At 54.6% G+C, this 24,868-nt stretch overlaps 11 protein-coding genes across 11 annotated transcripts; 7 read left to right on the top strand and 4 right to left on the bottom strand.

The window, feature by feature from the left end:
* Positions 1-612: 612 nt before the first annotated feature.
* Positions 613-4,676, top strand: J4E93_006210 (uncharacterized protein; the record flags this gene model as incomplete). Its single annotated transcript, XM_049344128.1, has 3 exons — positions 613-1,704; positions 1,755-4,428; positions 4,489-4,676. 3 exons carry the CDS (start codon positions 613-615, stop codon positions 4,674-4,676), a joined length of 3,954 nt encoding a protein of 1,317 aa, XP_049198563.1.
* Positions 4,677-5,339: 663 nt separating this feature from the next.
* On the bottom strand, positions 5,340-6,353 carry J4E93_006209 (uncharacterized protein; the record flags this gene model as incomplete). The annotated part of the gene is made up of 2 exons (XM_049344127.1): positions 5,340-6,047; positions 6,111-6,353. 2 exons carry the CDS (start codon positions 6,351-6,353, stop codon positions 5,340-5,342), a joined length of 951 nt encoding a protein of 316 aa, XP_049198562.1.
* Positions 6,354-6,859: 506 nt separating this feature from the next.
* On the bottom strand, positions 6,860-8,041 carry J4E93_006208 (uncharacterized protein; the record flags this gene model as incomplete). Its single annotated transcript, XM_049344126.1, has 1 exon — positions 6,860-8,041. The coding sequence occupies one exon, from the start codon at positions 8,039-8,041 to the stop codon at positions 6,860-6,862; it is 1,182 nt and encodes a 393-aa protein (XP_049198561.1).
* A 941-nt stretch (positions 8,042-8,982) lies between these two features.
* J4E93_006207 (uncharacterized protein) lies at positions 8,983-9,988 on the bottom strand (the record flags this gene model as incomplete). The annotated part of the gene is made up of 2 exons (XM_049344125.1): positions 8,983-9,092; positions 9,157-9,988. 2 exons carry the CDS (start codon positions 9,986-9,988, stop codon positions 8,983-8,985), a joined length of 942 nt encoding a protein of 313 aa, XP_049198560.1.
* Positions 9,989-10,731: 743 nt separating this feature from the next.
* J4E93_006206 (uncharacterized protein) lies at positions 10,732-12,393 on the top strand (the record flags this gene model as incomplete). The annotated part of the gene is made up of 3 exons (XM_049344124.1): positions 10,732-10,749; positions 10,806-10,898; positions 10,951-12,393. 3 exons carry the CDS (start codon positions 10,732-10,734, stop codon positions 12,391-12,393), a joined length of 1,554 nt encoding a protein of 517 aa, XP_049198559.1.
* A 380-nt stretch (positions 12,394-12,773) lies between these two features.
* J4E93_006205 (uncharacterized protein) lies at positions 12,774-13,587 on the bottom strand (the record flags this gene model as incomplete). Its single annotated transcript, XM_049344123.1, has 3 exons — positions 12,774-12,904; positions 12,956-13,221; positions 13,292-13,587. The coding sequence occupies 3 exons, from the start codon at positions 13,585-13,587 to the stop codon at positions 12,774-12,776; spliced, it is 693 nt and encodes a 230-aa protein (XP_049198558.1).
* Positions 13,588-13,976: 389 nt separating this feature from the next.
* Positions 13,977-14,629, top strand: J4E93_006204 (uncharacterized protein; the record flags this gene model as incomplete). Its single annotated transcript, XM_049344122.1, has 5 exons — positions 13,977-14,201; positions 14,251-14,268; positions 14,321-14,401; positions 14,453-14,501; positions 14,550-14,629. The coding sequence occupies 5 exons, from the start codon at positions 13,977-13,979 to the stop codon at positions 14,627-14,629; spliced, it is 453 nt and encodes a 150-aa protein (XP_049198557.1).
* Positions 14,630-15,128: 499 nt separating this feature from the next.
* Positions 15,129-16,356, top strand: VPS74 (Vacuolar protein sorting-associated protein 74; the record flags this gene model as incomplete). The annotated part of the gene is made up of 4 exons (XM_049344121.1): positions 15,129-15,389; positions 15,448-15,694; positions 15,751-16,244; positions 16,306-16,356. 4 exons carry the CDS (start codon positions 15,129-15,131, stop codon positions 16,354-16,356), a joined length of 1,053 nt encoding a protein of 350 aa, XP_049198556.1.
* Positions 16,357-17,470: 1,114 nt separating this feature from the next.
* Positions 17,471-19,971, top strand: J4E93_006202 (uncharacterized protein; the record flags this gene model as incomplete). The annotated part of the gene is made up of 2 exons (XM_049344120.1): positions 17,471-19,579; positions 19,627-19,971. The coding sequence occupies 2 exons, from the start codon at positions 17,471-17,473 to the stop codon at positions 19,969-19,971; spliced, it is 2,454 nt and encodes an 817-aa protein (XP_049198555.1).
* A 537-nt stretch (positions 19,972-20,508) lies between these two features.
* On the top strand, positions 20,509-21,414 carry J4E93_006201 (uncharacterized protein; the record flags this gene model as incomplete). Its single annotated transcript, XM_049344119.1, has 1 exon — positions 20,509-21,414. The coding sequence occupies one exon, from the start codon at positions 20,509-20,511 to the stop codon at positions 21,412-21,414; it is 906 nt and encodes a 301-aa protein (XP_049198554.1).
* Positions 21,415-22,119: 705 nt separating this feature from the next.
* Positions 22,120-23,696, top strand: J4E93_006200 (uncharacterized protein; the record flags this gene model as incomplete). The annotated part of the gene is made up of 4 exons (XM_049344118.1): positions 22,120-22,141; positions 22,260-22,343; positions 22,411-23,316; positions 23,467-23,696. The coding sequence occupies 4 exons, from the start codon at positions 22,120-22,122 to the stop codon at positions 23,694-23,696; spliced, it is 1,242 nt and encodes a 413-aa protein (XP_049198553.1).
* Between the last annotated feature and the right edge of the window lie 1,172 nt (positions 23,697-24,868).

Raw genomic sequence — 24,868 nt, 5'->3', positions numbered from 1 at the left:
CGCAGACTGGGCATCCATCAAGCGCAGCCACAGGGCCTAGCAGCTAGTCTGTTCCTGCAGCAGAGGCCAGGGTCCAATTGGGAAGACCATCTGAAACGGAGTGTCTGGGAGCGCAGTATGTAATGGAAATGGGATCCTCAGGCCGCCCAACGAGGCCGCGCGCAGGAGACATGCTGCCGAGGCGGGACGCGTAGGGCCCCTAAGCAGACGCTCCAGGCAGCGTGAGCGTGATTTGCGTGCTGGTGTTCGTCCGGGCACTGGCTAGCACGATAGAGAGGCAGCCGGGTCGGCCGGGCAGGACAGGGGTAGCGACGGTGTGGGCTAGGCCGGGTTTGGAAGACCCCTGGGTGGCTTTGCGGGTTGCGACTTGGCGGCATTGTGCTCTCCACAGGGCCGCTGCTCGTTCCAGTACGACATATTCGAGATACACAGCACATTGCACCACCGCTCGCGAGCACGCCGCCCGCCGCACCGCCTCCAAGCACCTCCGCCGCCCGCCTGAGCGCGTTCCTGCTTGTGGCAACCATGCCTGCATGCGCCGTGCATTAACCGCTGGCTTGGCCTGAGACACGCTCCATAGCCTCGACAACCGTCGACGTCGACGCCGACAACATGAACATCCAGGCCACGCCGCCCCCGGCCACGACCTCACGACGCCGCTCCAGCGCTGCCAACGGCGCTGCAGAGGCCATTGCCGCCGCCGCCGCCGCCTCTGCCAATCTGAACCGCTGGTCCCAGGCCCCGGGCACCCAGGCCAGCAGGAGCGACCAACCGCACCACCAGCACCACCCGAGTTTCTCGCGCAAGCTGAGCATCACCACGCCCAACACCGCTGCGCCTGCCGCTGCCGCCAATGGCCCCGACTCGCCCGCTCGCATCGCCAATTCTGCCCCTCGCTCGCCCACCGCGAGCCCCCGCCGACACCGCCCACGCTCTCCCGCATACGACCCCCCATCCTCGGTGACAGCCGCCCCCAAGGTGCCCCAGCTGCCCCCGATCCTGCTGCCCTCGACCGTCTACGACCCCAACACCCCCACGAGCACCTCGACCACCAACAACTCGCCCTCGGCATCTAGCCTCTTTACCCCGAACCTGCTCTCCGGCCTCCAGCAGCGCGACTACTTCAACTCCAAGCCCACGCAGCCTCCGCCTTCCCAAAGACCTCCGTCTCGCACCACCAAGGCCGAAAAGGTGCTGGGCAAGTCGCCCCTCGGGTCGCCTGCTGTTCTTCAGGAGGCTGACCCAAGGCACGACTCCACTTCGGGCGCAGCTCGGCCCTCTACAGCACGCAGACCCTCCGTTGCAGCAACTAGGGATCCCGTCCAAAAGCCCCCACCGAGTGCGGGTCACAGACAAGCCGCCTCACGGGACCACTCCAGGAGTCAGAGCAGAGAACAGTTCCGGTCCGGGAGCAGAGCCCATGTCCGCAGCCCCAGCAGGGATCACCATCGCAACGAGAGCAACGCCAGCGCTAGGCTAGACGACAACTACCAGGGCACTCCTCCCCGCACACGCGAGCGGAGAGAGAAGGACAAGAAGACGATGCTGTCGCGTGCCCTCCAAAAGGCGAATACCGCTGTCCTGCTCGACAATGCCCAAAACTTCGAGGGCGCCATGGAGGCGTACGAGGATGCCTGCAAGCTCCTCCAGCAGGTCATGATCCGCAGCTCGCAGGAAGAGGACCGGCGGAAGCTGGATGCCATTGTAAGTCACTGGATACTCTATTGGTAAAGATTATTTACTAACCCCAGTAGCGAGTAACATATACCAACCGCATAGAAGAGCTGCGACGGCTAGATCCCGGCTACACTAACCACAGCGGCAAATCACTACCAGCACGCCCTATGAGCGGGGAATCGCTGGACGAACACCGCTCAATGCTGCTCCTTGACGACGATGAACCACCTGCAGTTATTGAAACTGCCACAGTATCTCGCATAGTTAACGATCGTTCTATATATGATACCCCTCCAGCCGGCGAGCCTACACCGCCGCCCAACCAACAGCTGCCTCTCCGTAAGGGCTCCGACGGCCCCCGTGAGTCGGTCATTTCCACCGCCATCCGCGATGTGCAAAGAGGCATGCAGAACCCGCAATTCAACCTACAGCCCCCGCCTGGGCGAATTGCACCCTCCACAACATCTGTTCGATCTTCGACTGCCGAATCGTTAATGGACCGCGTGTATATGCCCCCGCCGCTTTCTCCAAAGCGATCCAAATCTCCCCTCCTTGGCGGTAAAGAGTCTGAGCCCGAAGAGTATGGCCGCTTATTACGACCACAGCAGCCCGTCAAGTCAAATCACCAGCGAGTTCATAGCAATGAGTCAACATCGTGGCTTGACACTATTGATGAGTCTGGTGGATCCTCGTGTTCTTCCTCGGTTCACTCCATGTCTCCTGGGGGAGTGCGCCGAAAACATTTACGAAACAACAGCGGAGGAACCGAGGCAGAATTCGATGCGGCGCTTGATGCAGCCGTCGAAGCTGCGTACGACGACGGATACGAACCTTATGATGACGACATTTCTACACCTGGCGATTTAATAGCGACCAAGTTGCGTAACGTGGAACTAGCCAAGGAGCGCGTGCGGGAGGCGGAACGCGAAGAGGCCATCGCTGCGGCCAAGTATCGTTACAAAGAGACGCAGCTTCGGGGCGAGGGACTTCCGCATGTGCGCGAAAGCGCCGAGATCAGGTTCAACGATGAGGCGGAAGAGGAAGAGCGGTTACTAGACGAGATGACGCGAGAGTACATGCTGGATGGGTTTGATTTCGATCTGCAGACAAAGTCGTCGTTACCGCGGCAGTCAGACTCGAGTGGCTTTTCTGGAAGCGCGTACAACAGCTCCGTGTCGTCACACAGAACGACGGGTGGCACGTCACTCTCGACCGTTGCAGAGTTGATGCACCCGACATCCAAGCAACCACCCGCTCATTCCCCGCCCGCGGTGCCTGCTCCATCTGGCGCTCTGCCTGCGCTGCCTACTGTTCCCGAGTCACAAGCATCGCAAACGATCGACACCGCAGAAACCACACCACGCCCCACTACTGCAACCAAGGACGCAGCCTCAGTACGAAGCCGCAGGTTATCGGGACAAAATGCAAAGTCTTTGAAAATAGAGACTTCTGTACCGCCTGTCCCGCCTGCACCTCACACGGAGAAGCCTCCGGTGCCAGCTAAGGATGCGCCTACCGACCTCCCCGTCCAACCCAAGTCTGCGGCACCAACATTCAGCACCACCAAGCCTACCCTAGACTCCGCGTTCAAGCTTCCCGCTCTGCCGCAAGCGTCCCAACAATCTGGTCTTCGAGCTCCATCACCTCAGCCCGCCCTTTACAGTCCCGCAGACACTGCTGCCACGGTTTCGCCCGCGACGCCCGCCCTTGGCCATGCTGTTTCCAACGAAGCTGGTCTTGTACCAGGCTCGCCAAAGACCGGAAAAACCTCAGCGATGGGAATCAGGAAGAACAAGTCCTCCCTTAGTCTGAAACAGCGCAACTTGTCAATATCCAGCCCAGATGGCTCAGATGCATCTATAGGAACGCCACTGAGCACGACATTTTCCATTACGGGCAGGAAACCCAGCAATGTCAGCCTGGCAATGCCAACGCCAAGCGTTCCGACATTCAACGTCGACGGTCTACCGAGTGGAGGGATGCACTTGTTCGAGAGTGATATCCACTCGCCGTTTTCGCCGGGTTCGCCAAGCCCAGCCATCACGAACGCCCCCATCCCTCTGGAGCCATGTCCGGATTCGTACCTCTTGAGACCGTTCTGGTTAATGCGATGCTTCTACCAAACTATTGCGCATCCCCGCGGTGGCTATCTTTCAACTAAACTCTTTATTCCCCGCGATGTCTGGCGAGTAAAGGGCGTCAAGCTAAAGAACATCGAGGACAAGATCGCCAATTGCGATATGCTCACAGCAGCCCTCCAGAAGTTAGCGTCTGTGGACACAAATGACGCGGATGCTGTCCTAGAAGAGATGCAGGCTTTGGAACTAGTGCTCGACCAGGTGCAAGCCCAACTAGCAAAGAAACTAGGCAACGAGGTTGGTGTACAATCCGTAACCGCATTGTTCAGAGATGCGACCACCGTCGGCGAAGGTGCATCTTCAACAGACGGCTCCGGCAGGCATGGGTCCGTGGATCACCAACACAAGGGTGCTGTTGCCCAGGGCAAATCCTACCTTGCTTCGTGGCGGAAACTCCGATCGAAGAATTCGGGCGTCAACCTCGCGGGCATGGCTGGTGGTGCCAAGAGTGCAGAAGTGCCCAAGGACACTCTGGTCATGTCCACCCTTCCCATGACCAATCTCCCCAGCATCCGTTTCGCAAAGCGAGACATTTCCGGTGTTGTGTTTGAGGGACCTAATGCAGGTTACATGGGTTCTTTGGCAAGGTTATTCGATGCGGTCCAAATATTGGGTACGTCTCTACTCCTACATATCCTTTCTTCATGACGTTACGTACTAACCTTTCCAATAGACCAAATCGCCCGCCAAGTCGAAGACCCAGGTCTCAAGCATTCCTCCCCCACCCACGTCGGTCTCGAGCTATCAACCCGCCACGCCGCAGAGTTCTTCGGCTTCTACATCTGCCGCTTCGTCCTCACCGACGTCACCATGATGTTGGATAAATTCATCAAGAGGGGCAGCGAATGGGTTTTGGTCTAAACAGAGAGAGGATCATTCAAACCCCTCTAGCTGTATGTGAATATGGTTCTTTTCGATTCAATGCAAGGATTTGTAATGAGATGGAGATCTTCTTTCTTTCCTGAAGCGTTTATATCAGGCAACCTGTGGAAATAGGCCCGGTCCGGTCCGGTTCGGTGTTCACCCGCACATGGCATCATGACTCAAGAACGCGAAGAGAAAAGAGAGAAAGGAAGAAAGAAACGAGCGATGGGATGAGGTAGGGGGACTGGTGTTTCCTGGCGGCTTTTCCTCTAGTCACAAGTCACAGTCACAGTCAAGTCATGAGGTTATGGATCTTTGTTTATTATCCCCCGCCCTTGTGGAGCGCTGGATGGCGCTTTAGCTTGGCTCTCTTTTTGGTTTTCAGTCTTGTTGTTCGTCGTTTGTTTGGTCTCTGCGTTGCATACTGTCTTTCGAAGATATCCCCCGCCACACTCATCTTAGCTTAGCTTTATTATTATCGAAGCATCTTTTTTTCAAACGTTGCAATGTGCGTTTACGTGTGTATGGTGAGGTGTAGAGAGAGAGAGAAAGGAATGTTGAGCGTATTCAGCGCGTATGAGGAAGCTTTGGAAGAAAGAGCTTGTTCATATTACGATTCATTGAAGAGAGGAAGAAAGTAGAGGAACAAGAGGAGCCAACTCAAACAACAAAAGGCCTCCCCACTCTCGCCTTCTCTGCAGCAGTAGTGCTCACACGCTTCTCCTCAGCCTGCACAACAAGGTCGTGTGGCGAGAACTTCCCCTCCGTCGACACCCTCGGCCTAGGCTCCGACCGATTCCACAACTCAAGATGGCTGTAGAACCTCCCATTCCCAGGTGGCGGCCTCTTCGCTTCCGCTCTGCCCAACACACTCGACCTCCCCACTCCTTGCAATGATGGGGATGACGGAGCAGCAGACCCTGCTTCATCATCGACACTACCCCCACCCGGTAAGTTGAGAAAGCGACTCCACGCCGTCGCCGCACTCTCCAAGCTACTACTGGCACGTATGGTGCGTATAACAGCCTGAGCGCTGATGAGCTCGCTTTCGAGCAGTGCGGTTTGGAAGGTTGTGAGGCTTTGCTGGAGACCGGCGACGGCTTCGTTGACGGGGCTGTTCATTTCGCGGTGGTAGGACCGGCCGAGGGTTATGAGGCTGTTGGCTAGGTTGGGCATGGATTGCACGTAATCCATGTAGGGGGACGTGAGGTCGATGGTGAGGTTGTCGAGCGTGGGTGTTGTGGTGGGTATGCTGGTTGGCAGGGCGAGGCTGGCTGTTAGGGGGAGCGTGGGGGTTGCGAGTGTGGGCACACTGGAGGTGGGTAGGGTGCCGTTGAGGGTGGAGTTGCTGGGCAGGAGCCATGATGTCTATTGTTGGTGCTTGTTAGTGCTGGTTATCAGACTGCTGGAGGTAGCGGTCAAGAGACGTACCCTGTTCGTGTCTAGTTGGAACTTCCCTCGCAGGATAGTGTTGGTGATGTTATTGACGAGGTCTGCAGTGCCCATCTGACCGCTGCCGCCGAAGAGGTTGAAGCCAAAGCCTCGATTAGGGTTGTTCGGATCTCCGATAGCACTTGCTGCCGAGTTGATGACGCTTCTCAGATCGGTAAGGTCCTGGACGGCGGCGGGTGTTGCGATGGCACTGGGAATCAGGATGATGCCGGTGACGAGCATCGTGGTGAACAGGGAAGAGGCCTTGAGGTGAACCGAATACATATCAAGCTGACGATGCGGCGAGCACGTAGTCTGAGTTGATAGGCGTGGAGGTGAGAGGAGTAGGAAGGCTCAAAGTATGCTGCTGGAAGCTAGGAGTGTCTTGTCTAAATTGTTGGTGGATGAAGAGTGCAGGTTTTGGGTGTCATTGCTGGCTTCTTATCGTAAGCGTCTAGCTCGGTGCGTGGCGGAAGGAACGATGCTTCCAAGTGACCTGGCGAGGTGGGTGAGTTGGCTGGAAGGGAAGAACGACGTATCGTGTGATTGGAAGCGGCTATGGGCGCGGCATCCAAAGTGCAAGGACTACCGAGACAGATGTGCCTGCATGTCTGAACTGCCGATGACTGAACATCTCTGATCATACCGATAATGCAGCGTTACAAAGAAGCACAGTTTCTCTATCTCTGACATGACCCGACTTTGAGAGCATTCGCAGTAGTCTCTCAATACTACTTGTGAGCAGATTTCTACACCTTCCAGCCTAACTCAACCGCTTCCTCCCTCGCCGTCAAAACTACAGGCAGCACATCATATCTGAGAGTATCCGAATCTATATCACCCGGACGCGACTTCTGCTTGTAAATCCGAACCATCTCCGTAAGTCCCAAGCCATAGCCTTCGTCCTCGTCCTCGTCCTCGTCGTCCTTCTCCTCCACTTCTTCAGCCTGCTTAGCCATTGTTCCACGCGTTTGCGGCCCAGACATTACGATGGGAACATCCTCCTTCGGCCTACGTCTGACAGGATCATGTAGTTCTGTGACAGTAGCGGCCTGCGCATCGTCGTCTGAGCCCTCCGAATCATCCACCAGCTCTACTTCTGGTGGAGCCAGAGAAGCGTATGGATTCAACGCGTCCCCAGAATACGCATTAGAGTAGATCGATCCCAGCCTATTCAACCCATGCGTAGAGAACGGAGACTCTTCGTCGCTTGCTTCCAAGATATCAGTTCCCACGGGCTGGACCAGTGTAGCTTTGATAGTCGCCGCAAAGTCTGCTTCAACAGTTCCTTTCCCTTTCCCCTCGATATGAACTTGCTTCACTCCACGAATGCCCAGTAGTGCATTGGCGAGAAGCTTCTCCGTACTGTGGAGCTTGTAGGGTAGCTTTGCCCTTTCCTCATCGGATAGTTTGCCGTCTGCGAGCTTCTTCAGTTTGTCGTTTACGAAGGCAGATTGAAATGGCGATATGAGGTGGTAGCTGTAACGCGTGAGGAGAATATTGCCTTTCACGACTATCCGGATGGTTTGTAAGTCGTGAGGGTTGATGGTGTCGTCGGGGCGTGGATGTAGCTTGTTGAGTACAATTGCGAAACGATCTTCAGTATATGCGACCAGTTTGCTTGTGTCGAGATGGACCTCTAGGGTTTTCATATCTCGCAGATACGCCTCGGATTCATCGGTCTTAGAGATGTAGTCATTGCAATCAGCCTCGTCTTTGAGCACAACATGATCGAACTCGCCAGGTATTTTGAAGGGTACGGTCGGTTTCGATTTCGGCTTTGGCTGTGAGACCGGTGGAGCCAGAGTGATGTTATCGAGCATGTCTTCCTCCTCCTCCTCTTGCGATGCGCTGTTACGAGTTTTACGCCGTCCACGTCCATCGGACAAGGACGCTTTTGTGGGTACACTGGCTTTCTTAGGACGTGCCATACTGTACTATTAAGCTGATCGACGTGTGTGGTGGTGTGGTTGCGGTTAAGCGTCTTGGATGAAATGTCGATTTAGAAGACAGAGCCTGGTTCTAGAGAGGGGCTCAATAGAGATGCGTGCACGTGGAACGATGGAGAAGGGGAGTGAGTACCGTCAATCTACCTTTATAGGTTCTGGGGATTAGCCGTGAAAAGTCAGCGACTAACAAGTCATATCTAGAATGTGTAGATAGATGCGTCAGGTGACTGCTCGATGCTGCGTGTTCAGCACTGTCAGACGCGTCTTTCACTATACATACCCTCTGATACATCAGTTGCATATCGGAATGGGCAGTGTCATCTATGACACATTTGAAATTTGGAGAAACACCACGGCTGTGACCATCTCAAAGCGATCCCGGGATTACACGATGAGATTATTACGCCACCATTAAACTCTGGGAGTCGCCAGCTCATTGTAGAGTATCTGTAGTGCCCCCACTTACAAGCGCTTTCTCGTAGGCTCTCCACCATAATCCCAGATTCGCCGCGACTAGTAAATCCATCATTTTCAGACCTTCGTCTTCCAGAATAATCTTCCCCAGTTTCGCTTGCTTACCACCAAAACCACCACCTGCGAACTCCTGACCTAAAGAAAGGTCTAAGCGATCCAACGAGGCTCTAGCGTCTTCGACGGTGTCGTCACGACTGACAGACAAAGAGGAATTGTTGCGACTGTGTCGTGCTTTGCGAAAGAATGACGAGCGTTTTGATCCTTCTTCGCCTCTGGGTGTGGTGGGTTTTGGACTACTCGGTAGGTTGAATCTTAGCTCACTAACCGTCATGGCTGTAGGCGGCGCTCCTTGGAGGCCTGGAACAACGTGTCGACACTACGAGGGGAGTAAGTATCATCTACTGGTCGTCACTGTGGTAGGAATGGTATTACCTTTAAAGATCCCCCGCCTACTCCGGTGGTGAATTCACATCGTCCGTTCCACGGACTCGTGAACACATAACCACGAAAACTGGTTTGCCTATCCGAGACCTGGATGCTAGCATATGACTGGTCTTGCCTAGTCACAAACGCAGGTGTCGGAGATGGTCTCATGTCCGTCGACATAGAGTTGGCCTGCGTACGGTAACTGCCCCGTGAGTCAGGACGCCCGGTATCGTAGTCATACGAATTAAGCTTTCGATGTCCAAAGCCGCCGATGTGCTGCGATCCTTCCATCCAGATGCGTCGACGGAACACGTTCTCGTTCGTAGACAGATGAGCCCCCGTCTGCTGTTTTGACTCTGCGTTACGTGACTGGATAGACATGCCACTATCCCGTGTTGTCAAAGGGGGCTTGTTAGTGGTGTCGGAATGCAGAAATTTGGAGTAGCCAGGATTGAAAACTTCAATATACATCGGTGCTCCCAACTTCTTCTTGATGCTAGGATCATTCGAGGCGGACGAGACATCTAGGATAGGTGGGTCCTCAATGCGAGCAACATTCCATTGCGCACCAGATGCGGGATCTCGCCGGATAAGGGTGAGCGATGCACTGGAGCGTGACGGGTTCTCCGATCGTCTGCGTGGCGAAGCTGTCGGTCTTCGGTTTTCCTGTTGGTACTGGCTTGCATCGAATGAGCGTCGTGGGCTGTGGCTATACTCTGGGGCGAGCATTGCAGATCTCCGCGCATAGTTGCCTGCATCAGTGTTTTGGTTGTTGGAGTAGTTATTGATGGGCGCTAGAGGGCTAGGAACGGGCTTCCGTATGGGAGCTGTGTTTATGCCGGGTACTGCTTTCCTTGGGACTATGGGCGCAGAGACGGGATTTGAAGACAACTGGCTCTCTTGCGCATAATCTGGATCCTGAAATCCAGGAGGGTCGACAAGGTAAGCATCTTCTGGTTGCTCAACGTGGACGAAATAGAGTGAGCTCTGTATGTCTTCTGCGGTCACCACCTTTTCCCGCGGCTTCATCGGAGATAAGAAGACATCTGAAGCACGTTAGGCTTACTGTAGGAGAAGACATATTGACAGCCGTACCTCTGCTGCCGGGGACACGGGCGATGTACAGTACTAGCGGGTCATGCCTCTCATGAGTAGGATTCCTTGGGTAAGCTGGTGGATTGGAGGCAAGAGCCGTAAGCGATGAAAGAGATCTGGCTTCGATGATCGGCGTAGCCATTAGAGCGAAGGTATTCGCAGTTTTGATATGCGGGACAGCGCTGGGTATATGGAGGTGTCAGGTGATTGCTAGCAGGGCGTTGCCTAGGATATATACAAGGCGACCACGGCGAGGTTGTGCTTGGGCTCGGTGGCTGTGCGTACGCGTCTCCACCGACTATCATGTACAACAAATGAATTGTCTTGGCCTATCGTTGTGAAGCGCGAGAGGCAAGCGGATCTGACAGACGCGCACCATCCATGGACTCGCGGCGCCTTGCCGGCAACGAGGCTGATGCTGGTGAAAGAGCACGCGAGTCTGCTTCGCGTTAAGCCAAAATGGTCGGTGGCTGGGGCGGCGAGGGTCTATTGGCGGGTGGGTCTGATCTTGGAAGGGCCCTAGCGCTGAAAGTCTGCTCGAAATCTTGGCTTTCGTTTTGACCTCGATTTTCGCGACCCGCACACGACACGCTCGCCCCGCCAACTCTACGCCCTGTATCCGTGTGAATCAGGACATATCACATTACGAAAAGGATCCTGCGTCTATTGTCCTCGCAATGGGCGACAATCTCGAGGTATGCACCGCGCCCGCCTCCTGTCGCCCGCTCTCGCCGCTAACTGAGAGCTGCAGGAGCGTCTAAAGAGCCATGCTCGTGCCTTTGAGGGACTCATGTCTCTGATACCCGCCAAAGACTACTATGGCAAGGATGAGAGCATCACCAGCGTATGCATCTCTTCCCCTCAGGCATCGCCTTATGCTGACATGATGTCTGCAGACGCAATGGCAAAAGAAAGGCAAGAAGCAGACTCTCGAAGAACGACAAGCAGCCAAGCGAGCGAAGCTGGATCCTGCCTCCCACAAGAGCGCCAAAGACGTCATGGACGAGAACGCGCTAAAACGGAAGCGTGAATTGGAGGGTGAGGAGGTTTCCGAGCCCGAGTCGTCCGACCTTGACATGGACATCACAAAGGAGAAGCCTCTTGAGGGCATCAAGAGCAAGGCAAAGAAGCAAAAGACACAGCCTGTTGAGCCCGAAGTCGAAGAGACCGAAGAAGTCACTTTATCCAAGGCCGAGGCCAAGCACGCGGCGAAAGCAGAGAAGCGAAGAGAAAAGAGGAAGGAGAAGCAGGCTAAGAACAAGCAAAAGCTGGAAGCCAAGAAAGCGCTGCCAACGCAGTTCCAAGGTCTCGCCGCCGAAAAGCCTGAAAAGGACGAGGACGAAGATGAAGACGACGAAGACGACGCGTCTGCTGACGAACTCGAACATGCAGACGAACGCATAGAGGCTTTAGACGTCTCCGGTCTCGTCGAAGAGGGTCAGTCTACTGCTCCCTCCACTACTGCCAATTCCAACTCGTCCACAGCCTCCGTCGCCTCCGCCGCTTCGTCAAATTCTTCACTACCCCAGTCCGGTGAAGAAGCGCCACAGAAGAAGGCTAAGAAGCCATACACGATCGATCCGCAAAAACATGAGGATTTCCGCGCTCGGTTGAACGCGAAACTAGAGGCAATGCGCGCGGCGCGAAAGGCCGACGGCCCAGATGGACGTCCTGCACGCAACCGAGCAGAGCTGATCGAGGCGCGCAGGAAGAAGGAAGCTGAAAAGAAGGCTGCGAAGAAGGCCATGCGTCAGGATGCGAAAGAGGATGAGGCACGACAACAAGCAGAGGAGCAGCTCGCACGGATAAGAGGCGGTTCGGGCTCACCTTCTGTATTCCCAGCGAGGTCGCCGGAGACTGAGCGCAACTTCAACTTTGGCAAGATTGCATGGGACGGCCAACAGCTTGAGAGCAATCTCTCTGGATTCCTCGACTCCAAGAAGAAGAAGGGCAAGTCAGATGCGAAGACAGCACTAGAGGCTGCTCAGAAGAAGCAGGCTCGCATCAACGCCTTCGACGAGGACAAGCGCAAGGACATTCAAGAGAAGGATCTATGGCTGGCCGCCAAGAAGAGGGCACAGGGCGAGAAGGTGTTCGACGATGTCAACCTTCTGAAAAAGAGCTTGAAGCGTCAACAAAAACAAAAGGATAAGAGCAAGCAAGAGTGGAAGGAGAGGCTCACCAATGTCGATCAAGGAAAGGCCGCGAGACAAAAGAAGAGGGAGGAGAACCTCAAGAAGCGCAAGGAGGACAAGGGCCAAAAGGGCAAAAAGAAGGTCAAGAAGCCTGGCAAGAAGGTCAAGCGACCGGGCTTTGAAGGCACGTTCAAGGCGAGATGATCATGAGGCTGGGCGGAATCAAGGTATATAAAAGGAAAGGGTGGCGGCATGCATACTATAGGCAGACATTTGGCGTTTGATACCATATCATGGCAGGCATCGTATGAGCGTTAGGAGTATTATGATCTTGAATATTAGGTTGTCTTCTCTCAAGAATGTTCGTTCAATGCCAATGCTGTCTTGCAAATCATTAGTAATGCATCTAGTTGGACTCCATCACAATAGCGCGTCCGTCATGTCCATGTATCTCAGTGTCTTCTCAAACATGGACCCAGTGAGCTTGGTATTGTTTACTGATGCATTGACAAAAGAAATCTGACTGGCTGTGTCAGACGCAACCGCTCCTTATATGTACAGTAATTCCAAATCGCTCCCGTCCATTATCTGTAAGGCGCATCTGCACGAGCAGCTGCGGCAATCTCAGGCTCCCACTTGTCTCCGTTTGCTAGCAACTTCTCCTTGTTGTAAAGTAGCTCCTCTCGTGTCTCGGTCGCATACTCGGCATTGGGTCCTGTATCATGTTAACACTTGATCCGCGTACTCAGGGGACGTATCGACATACCCTCAACAATGGCGTCGACTGGGCAGCTCTCCTGGCAGAGACCGCAGTAGATGCACTTGGTCATGTCGATATCATAACGTGTGGTCCTCCTGCTACCGTCCATGCGCTCTTCGGCCTCGATTGTGATGGCTTGCGCAGGGCAGATGGCCTCGCAGAGCTTGCAAGCAATGCAACGCTCCTCACCGGTAGGGTACCGTCGCAGGGCGTGTTCGCCTCGGAAGCGGGGTGAGATGGGGCCCTTCTCGAATGGGTAGAAGATGGTGTATCTTCAGAAACGTCAGATTACCGTATTGCGACCGGGTGGCAGCCGAATAGTCTGCTAGTTGGAGTACTCACGGCGGGCGGAAAAACTGCTCCAGCGACACATACATGCCACGGAACATCTCCATGAGCAAGAAGTACTTGCCGGCGCGGTCCAATGCACCTTCTCCTTCATCCCATCGCTTGGGCTTGGGTAACCGGAAGCCTGGCGGCGGGGGTCCTGCTGGGGTGGCGGCTCGGGATAGGGTGGTAGAGAAGAAGGCGACGGTGGCGGGCGAGGGGAGGCGTCCGGACGCGAACTGTGGTGACCGAAGGAGCGTGGTCGCTGGGCGGCTGCGTGCCAACATTGTCAATGGCTTTGCGCTGGCCATTGTGAGCGTGGTGGAGTCGCTGGCGGGCTGGGGGGTTGCTGGCGGATATGGAGGTTGTCGTCAAGCTCGAAACTTGAGGTCGTCGCTTGTAACGCGGAAGCTGCGATTGGCCGACAAGTCGAATGACGGCAACAACGGTGGGAGGCAACTCCGAGGTCAGAAATTTGACTCAGGTGATGCAGCAGAGTATATGAATGATTTTCAAGTCTTTCTCGGATGTCCGTGTTACCTATCGCGATAATTCAAGGTGCGCCTGTTCACTCGTACGGAAATGCTCTTGACGGCTGACTAACGTAATGTAACTTTAGTCTGAAGTTCTAGTCGAGCATCAACATCACCACCACCACCGACCTTGCTACCTCGCACGACACCCTCCTAAATCCTCCACCATGTTCCGAACAGCACTCCTCAGGTCCGCGCGGTCCGCCGTCCGCGCTGCCCCGCGATGCCAGGCCGCAATGGCTCGCCCCGTTGCGCGAAGCTCCTTCGTCCAGCCAAAGCAAATGAACCCCTCCGTATACTTCCAGGCCGTCCGATGCTACGCCGCGAGCGCCGGTCTGTCAAAAGATGAGGTTACCGGCAGGATAATGGACCTTTTGAAGAACTTCGACAAGGTAATGGTTATGCGACGGGAATTTTAGAAAGTGGCTAACGCAGAAGCAGGTTACCGATGCCTCCAAGGTAGCTACCAACCGCGTTTGAGGGATTGGAGACAAAGGCTTATATTTTGCAGCTGAACGCCGAATCGCACTTCCACAACGACCTCGGTCTCGACAGTCTGGATACCGTAGAGGTGGTCATGGCAATTGAGGAGGTTAGTCGGTCCGCGTGCGATAATCGGAAGGCAAATCTGACAGTGAGGCAGGAATTCAGCATTGAGATCCCCGACAAGGAGGCCGATGCCATCCACAGCGGTACGTTCAGATGCAGGGTCGGAGATATACATACTGATGATATCACAGTCAAGCAAGCAGTGGACTACATCATGGCTCAGCCCGATGGTGAGTCGCAACTTGAAAATCCCGAAGTTGCCCCAAACTAACACATTGTAGCTCACTAAATGATATTGGAGAGCCGCGCTGGATTGGAGATGATGGATGTGGAATTGACAGTCGGTCCTACCGGCATCGCTATATATATGCCCCCGTGTAAAACAGTCGCCTGGGTCGGCACCGTGTACTTCTGATAGAATTGACGCTATCCACCTCCCAGTGCTTTGGCTATTGTGTTGTTGGACGCCTGTTTACTTGATCTCCGAAGCGTGCGTAACTAATCTTGGCACATCCGAGACCGACACCCTGTCCGCTGATTGATGTGGCACGAGAATCAACCCCCAACGCGTAACTCACACAGGCGCCTTGCCATACCCCTTATTCTTTACGTCGCCGTGCCCGCTACCCTCTCCCACATCGCACTCACCGAAAGTCCCACATAGTCCGACACCGCGCATGCGCAGCCCAAGCGCCCTCATCCCTGCGCCCGTTGAGGAGCATCACGCATAATTTCAACAAGACCCCCCTCCCGTTCCACAACCACACCCGATGGCTTCTAGCTCTGGTCTGACGCGCCGGAGAGGAGGCGGCGGCGCTGCAGGCAACGGCGAAGACGAGAGCAGCCGAGTCAGCTCGCCGGCACCCAAGCGCAACGACGACCGCACCCCCGAAACCTCCTACGAAAGCTCCGAGAATGGCCACAAGATCGCATTCGACCCCCGGGACATCAGCGAAAATGCAGAGAGGAGCAAGCAGCCCAAGCTGACGCTCATGGAGGAAATCATCCTCATGGGGCTGAAGGACAAACAGGTGTGTACACCGCAGGGCGCTGGTGGGCTAGGGGCAGCAGGCTGATGAGTGAGAATAGGGATACCTGTCGTTCTGGAACGACAACATCTCCTATGCATTGCGAGGCTGCATTGTCATAGAATTGGCCTTCCGAGGCCGCGTGAGCATGCAAAAGGACTCGAATCGGCGACGGTTCCCCCTCGCAGACAGGGTCATCGAGGTGATTGATGACACGTTGACCGGAGAGGTTCTACTGGACGAGGCCCTCAAGATGATGAAGTCAAGCGAGAAGATGAGCGTCAACTCGTGGATCGACCTCATGAGCGGTACGTTGGCGGCGCGCAACCCCAAGGCTGGTGCTCGGCACTAACTATGCACACAGGAGAGACGTGGAACCTCATGAAGATCGGCTACCAACTAAAACAAGTACGCGAACGACTATGCAAAGGCCTCGTCGACAAGGGCATCCTGCGCACCGAGAAGAAGAACTTCCTTCTGTTCGACATGGCTACACATCCCGTCGCAGACGGAGGCGCAAAGGAGGAGATTCGACGCAGAGTCCGGAACGTCCTCACCAACCGTACCGTCGTGCTTCCCGGCAGCCAATTCCTCCCCGAAGAGTTGGAGTTCAGAGTGCTCCGAACAATCACCATGGTCTGCGCCGCCTATGCCGCCAACGTCCTAGAGAACGCCTTGACAACGTTGGGTCACGAAGCACGGGAACGGGCTTTTGCTCAAGTGGATGAGCTGCTGGCGGAATATTCGCAGTGGCCGTTTGCAAAGAGGCAGGGCGGTTCGCAGGGTGTGGGCGCCAACTTGGGTCAGCTCATTACGGACGAAGTTAATGGTTCCAAGGATAAGGAGCTCCAGCTTGAGGTAAGTCATTTGCTCTTTTGCATCCCCTTAATATGACAGAGCACTGACTATGTTTCCATAGGTTGTCGCAGCGTGCTTGAGTGTATTCACTCGACTTGACTCATTGCTTTGAGCGCAGGGAATGTAACGAGAGCAGCGATGTTACTGAGCGACAGGGGAACGCACGTCTCAGCAGCGAACCTGCACGTTTGAGTATCTATCGCAAGCAAATCAAACGCATATAGCCGGCGAACTTGTAAGCGGCGGCGTGTCCGGGCCGGGACTGGATGGGAATGTTTAGGTATTGTCAGTTTCTAGCATTGATGCAACTAGGATGGATCTGGAGGCGAGGGCGTCAGAGTGCGGTGACGAGGTGTACTACCAGACGCTTCTTATCTTCTTCTACTAGGCGGGTCTTTCCATAAAATACAACCTTTATTCGATAACGAACAAGGTCCACTGCATTACACGAGTGGCTTTTCCTCTGAGCTTACCGGTCTAGGTAGGCGCTAGCATTCGTCATGGCGTCACACGTGATGGGCTGCGTGGAGACGATGGAGTGCAGGTGTAATTATGTGGAACAGTCGGTCGAGCATGGCCTCTGCTTTGGTGAAGAGAACCACGCCGGGCAGAGACGCTGGGTGCGTGGGAGCGTGCCGACGAGCTTCAGTGTGCCCAGGTGGTCATGGGCTGGCTGGCTCGGCGCTCGCAAGCGGCGGGAAGTGGGAGCGAGGCGCAAATCCATCAATGCCTCTGCCTGACACACAACACATCATTCCGAGCTTATCCACGGCCGCGACCCCGCCCAAGGTACCGCAGCAGGTGTTTCGCCGATTTAGGTTTCTGCCAATACTCTCGCCTGTGAAAGGCTTACAGACGGGCTGCTGCGCGCTTGACTACCCGATCGGCACTTCTTTCCCTGGACAGCCAAACAGAGGCCCAGCCCAGCCCTGTGACCTGTGACGACGCGCAAATTGCATGCTCGCAAAGGTATGTGTTTTTTCTATTGCTGCTATTTATTCGCGTGATCGCGGCGCGATGCATGCGCTTTCTGGAGATGGCGGCGCGGGTGTTGCTGTCGCCATCGCATCGCACGTCCGCCCCCTTCTTCTGGCAGGCGCGACCGCTTGGGACGCCCATTGACCCACTCGAGCCTCCATCACTCCTTCCAGCCTCCATGCCTCGGCTCTAACCAGGGCAGCAACACGCAGGTCGCTCCTGCTGCGCGCATCCACAGTTCCTACGCGATGCCCTCCCCGCCGCTAGCCGACTCTCCTGCCCACGGCGCGTCCACCAACGGCATCAACAGTGAAGGTGCTGTCCAGCCCGCCAACGCCCCGACCAGCATCAATGGACCCGACGGCGCGTCCAACGACAACAACGCGATTCGAGACGGCAAGCAGAAAGCCAAGGCCGTCATGGCCGCCTCTGGTCTGAACCTCGCAGGCGCGCAAGGCGACATGGCATCGCCCGCGCAACCCGAAGCCATCAACGGCGCGTCGCCCAGCAGAAAGCGATCGCGTTCGGGCACCCGCAAGTCATCGCACACGCCTTCCCACGACGACGGCGCGAAACCCACCGCCTCGCAGACGCACCTCCTCAACCGCTACATCGAGCGCGACCTGTTGGACAGTGTAAACAAGTACGAACGCAACAAACATTCCGAGAGGGTCTATGGCGAACTCAACGACCTGCGCCATTTCTACCGCGACGAAGTATATCCGGTCCGGCGACAGAACCCCGGCGCCATCTTTGGATATGGCTACGCTGGCTACGGCAACGGCCTGACCGAGATACCTCCCGACCCCAGAGACCCGCGCGCCCTACCGCAAACCAAGCTGCTATACCCTGAAAATGCCAAGCGCGCTGGCCGTCGACTCGCACCGCAGCTCAAGGTTTCGAAAGAGAAGGGGCTCCAGCAAGCAGACCAGATTGAGGAGCTGGTACCTGTGCGTTTGGATATCGAATTGGATAGACTGAAGCTTCGCGATACTTTTACCTGGAACCTCCACGACCGCGTCACCAACCCCGTGCTCTTCGCCCAAACCCTCGTCGAAGACTTCCAAATACCGCCCGAACTGCGCCAGAACGTAATGCAGCAAATCGATCGCGAAATCCACGAGCAGGTCCAAGACTACTATCCCCACGCCTTCTTCGACGACGAGCCATTGGACCCGCATCAGCCTTACTCGGCATACAAGAACGACGAGATGCGCATATTGATCAAGCTGAACATTACCATTGGCCAGCACACCCTTGTAGACCAGTTTGAGTGGGAGATCAACAACCCTCTGAATGCGCCCGAGGAGTTTGCGAGACAGATGGCCGCCGACTTGTCCCTATCCGGAGAGTTCACAACCGCAATCGCGCATTCCATAAGAGAGCAGTGCCAGATGTTTACAAAGAGTCTATACATCACCGGGCATCCCTTCGACGGGCGACCAGTCGAGGATACAGACATACAAGACAACTTCCTAGCCTCTCCACTTCCTTCCGTTTTCCGCCCGATGCAGTCTACAAAGGACTACCAACCCTATCTCTACGAACTCAGCAATGCGGATCTGGAGCGAGCCGAACTTTCAATCATGCGCGAACAGCGACGCCAGAAGCGTTCCGTCAACAGACGCGGTGGCCCTGCCCTACCAGACCTCAAAGACCGCCAACGGACTGTTCGCACGTTGGTCGTTTCATCAGTGCTGCCTGGTGCTGCTGAAACGATTGAGGACAGCCAACTCTTCAAGGCCACGCGCAAAGTTAGAGAAGGCCGCCGTCGTGGTGCTGAGGGCAGCTCAGACGACTCAGATAGTGATGATTCAGTCATGGAGTCTCCCGCACCTGCTCAACTGATGACTGGAGGTACCGCTCGTACACGTGGTATGCGCGGAGCTGCTACTGCTGCTCAAGCCGCGATGCGATCTGCCATTGGGAGATCAGCAACCCCCGAAGTCTCTACTATTCAAACCCCTCATCACGAGCCAAGGGCGTCGAGATCTCTACGGTACGAAGCGCGGGAAGAGAGTGTGTCTGAACCCACATCACTGATAGTCAAACTCCGCATATCGCCCGCAAAGTTCAGAGAATGGGTAAGGAACCCAAAAGCTTTTGTTAAGCCCGCCGGAACTCCCATGATGACACTCTCGCAACCACCAACGAGAAGTACGCCTACCGCAAACTCGATGCCTCCTCCACCGTCACCCGCCATGCCTTCCCGCTCCACACCTACAGTACCGACATCTGTTGAAGCTTCACCGAAGCCACCTTCCACACCCACACCAACGACACAGAACAAGCAATGGCAGTACAGACAGGATGGCTCATTGGAGGCACCTTGGCCAACGCCCGCTACTTCACAACATGTAAGATCTACTCCTGCGTCTCTATAGTCATCGCTGACCCATATTAGCCTCCTACTCCCCCATGGCTCCAAAAAGCGCTCCAAGACCTACGCGACAAAAACCCTGGGGAGCTCTTCGAATCTACCATGCGCTACGCAGTCATGAACGAGCGCCACGAGGACCCGAAGACTGGCGAGATAGTGTCCAGACAAGTCAAGTTAGATACACTATCTCCAACCGCTCCCCTGCCAGCGAACCACAAAGCGTATTTCCTCCCGCGAATTCGATGCATAGACTGCCCAGGAAAGTTGTACAATGCTGGGCCCGAACAGACGGTCAATAATTTTGAATTACATCTGAAGAATCGCGTACACATGGAGAACGTGCGCAAACGGACTGGCCAGCCATTGTAGGCTTAGCATTGAGATTGCCTGTCTGCGCAAACAGGAAATGATATTCAGATAAGCATAGCGGGGTCTTTTTCATATTGGCAAGCGCATCTGGGGTATAGAAGCCCGTGTAAAAACAGCGGATCACGTGGAGTTGCGCATGCGGACAACGTGCTTGTCTATCGGCGTTCTCATTTGTCGGCTACAACTCGGAAATTTGGGGCCCCTCTTGGATTATAGCACGGAGGGTTGGCATAGTTTGAAGCCTTCGTCATTATGCGGCACTATTTTGAGTACCTTCCTTCTTCTCTTAGTTGCTGGTGTCGTTTGTAAGGTATAAGTAGGGTTGGTAGTCTTCGACGCAGCGATGTAGGTAGGCGTCAATTACAGTTGTTCATATCAAGGCTGTGCAAGTGCCATCTCTCGATACTGTGAAGGCCTACCTAGGTATATTCATCTGCTTACCACAAGCCTTCTTCGCAGTCGTTACTAGAGAGAGCATCGTCCCCGCTTCACTCCGTCACGTGTTCGGTTCCGGCAATACGTACCTAGCCTGTCGTCATGATGCTCAACGCAGCGCTTCTCGTCACCACCCTGCTCGCCATCATCATGAAAGTACAGGCTGCTACTCTCCCAATCCGAATCTTAACCCACAACATCCGTTACGCCGCCGATCCACCGGCCACAGGAGAGAAACCCTGGTCAACACGGAAACAGTTGATCCTAAATGAGCTGCACTACAACACGCTCCACAACCCTGAAGCCTTCATTTGTCTGCAAGAAGTGCTCAATGAGCAAATCGTCGACATCATGGCCGGCCTCGGCGACGAATGGGCCTACATCGGCGTAGGCCGCGACGACGGCAAAACCGAGGGCGAATACAGCCCCGTCATCTACCGCAAAGCCATCTGGGAACTCGTGACCTGGAAGACGGTCTGGCTAAACGAAGACGGAGCCGTTGGAAAGAAAGGTTGGGATGCAGGATCCGTTCGCATCGTGACCATCGGCACGTTCAAGCACATGACAAGCAAGAAGGAAATAGTAGCCATGTCGACGCATTTCGACAACGCAGGCGCCATCTCGCGCCGCGAGTCCGCCAAGATCATCGAAGGAATTGCTGCGGATATCGCTTCCCCGGCTTCAAACTTCTCGTCTACTGGCCTGCCTTTCTTCCTGGCTGGCGACCTCAACTCTGAGATTACGGATGATGCGTACATGATGCTGAATAACGCGTCGTCTCTTCTGCAGGACACGAAGGAGCAGGCTAAGTGGCTGTATGGTGATGAGAATACGTATACAGCTTTCGACGATGTGGATAAGTCGCTGATTGACTTTATTTTCGTGGGACCGAGGGGAGAGGGAGATTGGAGTGTTGAGGGTTATAGCGTGCTGCCGAATCGGTTTGAGGATGGGGTTTATGCGAGCGATCATCGCGCGGTGGTTGTGGATGGGGTTTTGGAGGTTTAGGGATACCTCATTCAAGGAAAACACTGGACACCCTGGAGCCTACGTTGACGTTGGGTCCTACACTTTGCATCTTTCATGTTAATGTAGGCCCCATGTTGTTCTGCTTTTTCTTCGCATGAGGTGGGGGGAGAAGGAATTGTTTGTGGGGATGACACTATGATCTTCTATCATGAATGCGATTCCGTATCGATGAAATACCCATAGGTTTGCGGAAAATTGCGCTTACTCTGTAAATATTCTTTGGGGATGCGAAGTACATCACAAGAGTGGGGATGGTATAAAACGATTTAATAACATGGATGTGTTCATTTGCCAGGAACACTATATTCGATGTCATCAAATGTCTGGCGCCTGATGGCACGCTGTCGAAGCTGTCAGCAGCGTGGCATACATACAGCAGCGTAACCGCAATGAAATCCATGGATTGCTCTGCAATCATGGGAATTCCAGCTGAGGCCCCAAGTACGAGCTCGCAACAGTAATTACCGTGATCACAAGTCCAGTTTCCATACCCAAGATAATTAATCCAGGAACAAGCAAAGCAGGTCGAGTGTGACGTTGTCAGGCGATCATCGTCATTGGGCTCTGGCTAAGCGAAAGCTCGAAAGCACCCCACTGAGGGGCTGGCCTGAACACAGGAACGACCTCGCGCACCACTCCAATTCTAGCTCCTAGACCATCTTCCCACACTCAACTATACTCAAGATGGCCGAAACAGCAGCTGTCGGTAAGCTCGATCCTTGTGCGCTATTAATGCCATCGACATGAGAAGCTATTCAGACGAAAAGAGCTTCGACCTCAGTTTTGTGCTGTCAATGGGTCGCAGAAGCTAACCCATATTGCAGACTACACTCTGGCGAACCCAGATACTATCACCAAGTACAAGGTCGCCGCCGACATCTCCCAGAAAGTCCTCAAGGAGGTCTCCGGTACGACGCTCCCCACACTTGCGCTTGTGTCCAGCGCGTAAACACGAACATAAACTGACCCGTCCAGGATGGATCGCCGCTGATGCCAGCATTGTCGAGCTCTGTGAGCGCGGTGACAAGCTCCTAGACGAGGAGGTTGCCAAGGTCTACAAGGGCAAGAAGGTCCTCAAGGGCATTGGACACTGCACCACCATCTCGCCGAGCGCCTACATCACCCCGTACACACCACTCAAGACCGACGCCGAGGAAGCCGCCGTGACACTGAAGGAGGGAGAGGTTGTCAAGATCCAGCTGGGTGCCCAAATCGATGGCTTCTGCGCGATCGTTTGCGACAATGTCATCGTCGGAGCTGCCGATGAAGTCACCGGACGGGAGGCAGATCTCATTCTGGCTACACACTACGCGAACGAGCTTCTGCTGAGGTTGATGGTACCCCCAGGCTTGGTTCCCCACGGCGACGAGGAGGAGCAAAAGAAGGCTGCGTCAAAGAAGGCCTACACTCAGAGCCAAATGACCAACATGCTTGAGAAGGTTGTCAAGGCGTACGGCTGCAACCTCGTCGAGAGCACCACCATCTGGCAATTCGACCACAACGAGATCGAGTCCAAGAAGAAGATCATTCTTGCGCCCGGCGAGGGTGTCAGAGGAGAGGGTCTCCCTGAGGTCGGCGAAGTGTGGGGTGTTGAGATGGGTGTCAGTCTCGGAAGCGGCAAGGTCAAGAGCAACAGCAACAGGACCACTCTGCACCGACGTACAGCCACCACCTACCAGCTCAAGCGCCCTACCTCACGAAGCCTGTTGTCTGAAGTTGTCAAGAAGTTCGGCACCTTCCCCTTCAGTCTGCGCCAGCTTGAGGACGAGAAGGCTGCCAAGGTTGGTGTTGTCGAGTGTGTCCGCACAGGTGTGCTCCGCCAATACGAAGTTGTCGTTGACAAGGACAACCAGCCCGTAGCTAGGTTGTTCAGCACTGTTGGTAAGTCCGAGGATTTCCCCTGCTCTGTCTGTGCACGGAGATGCCCGATATTGGCCGATGTGGTTGGTTGCTTGATCTCCAAATTTCCACTTTCGTTTGCTTGATTGCGAAGGATCATGAATCTTGCTTCGATAGCTAACATCTTAACAGCGATCACCAAGAACGGCATGCAGCGCCTGGCTCAACCCGCTGCCATCGACACCTCCAAGTACAAGTCTGACAAGAAGATTGAGGATGAGGAGATCCTCAAGATTCTCGAGCAGCCCATTGGAAAGACTTCGACAAAGAAGAACAAGAAGAAGAAGAAGAAGCCCGCAAAGAAGGCCGCTGACGGCGGTGCTGCTCCTGCCGAAGAGGAGGAGAGTGACGACGAGGAGTAGACGCAGCTTGCGGAGACCTTGAAGCCATACCCGCCTCTCGACTATGAGCCTGGACGACACGGACTTTTTTGGTGACTGCAAAAAATGGCAGGATCGGAAAGAAAATCGGCAAAAGACCTAGGTCTGATGTACTTTGTCTTGTGCTCGTGCACATGATCAAGTAGAAGCGATAACAATAAAAAAAAAACAGACACCTATTTACCGGCCAGCATTTGTCGTTCCCTATGCGTGATATTGACCAATGAAGAATCTGGTAGCTAACACGCGCGCATTCAAGGACTTACGGACGGCTCACGGACTGAGATCGTATCAGGTGGTCTGGGGCGTCTCTCGCAGTCGAACATAGCTTCATCCCCCTTCGTATCGAAGAGCCCGTGGGCGCGACATACATACATGTCATCTCGAGAGGGGCCTTTTGTTTTCGAGTTGTAGCGAAGGATTGAGTGGGTGTCGGGCGACTTCGCGTCATTGTTCTTGTATCCCATTCATCTTGTCCATCCATCATGTTATTATCCCCCTAAGCGCTGAACATGGTAAGATGAGAGAAGCTACAAGAGGTTCCCGACTATGTTCTTCGCTACAATATACGACAGTTATGGTGCTCTACGCGGATAGCCAAGCATGGTATAGAGTGAGGTAAAGCATGGAACGGAATTTACCCCTGAGCAGATCATGCAAAGACAGGAGTGTGCTTGAGAGATTTATCGAAGTGAAGTCAGGAACAATGTCAGTACTATCATCTCTATTCAGGCGCGCGTCTACGTATTGTACGACCAGATCTGCAAGTGGCGATTGGTGAAGGTGAACTTGGGCACGTCAGGGAAAAAGCGGACAAGAGATCGTGGATTCTTTGGTATCGTTGCACCAACACCGCACCCCGCCTTTGTCAGAACCGAAAAAACAATCAGACAACCGAAGAAGTTTCCGGCTATTCATATATTCCATTCCTGACGACAGTAAGACATGGCGATGTTTGCGCATGCGTAGGGGGCTGACATAATAAGAAGGTCCGTCCAAGCGTCCAGGGCACCCTCGAACAACCTTCAGCGACTCTCATTCCTGCACTACCGACCCACAACGACGGGCACGGCATTGCGGCGTGTAAATTCTCGGACAACACGTGAAGTAAGTCTAATCATGCTCGTGATTATTCTAGCGCGCTGACCAAACTG

The sequence above is a fragment of the Alternaria ventricosa genome (genome assembly GCF_023758065.1).
Source record: "Alternaria ventricosa strain BMP 2768 chromosome Unknown scaffold_10, whole genome shotgun sequence".
Taxonomy (NCBI): domain Eukaryota; kingdom Fungi; phylum Ascomycota; class Dothideomycetes; order Pleosporales; family Pleosporaceae; genus Alternaria; species Alternaria ventricosa.
The sequence above is the reverse complement of the archived record's forward strand: the minus strand, read 5'-3'. Positions and strand labels throughout refer to the sequence as shown.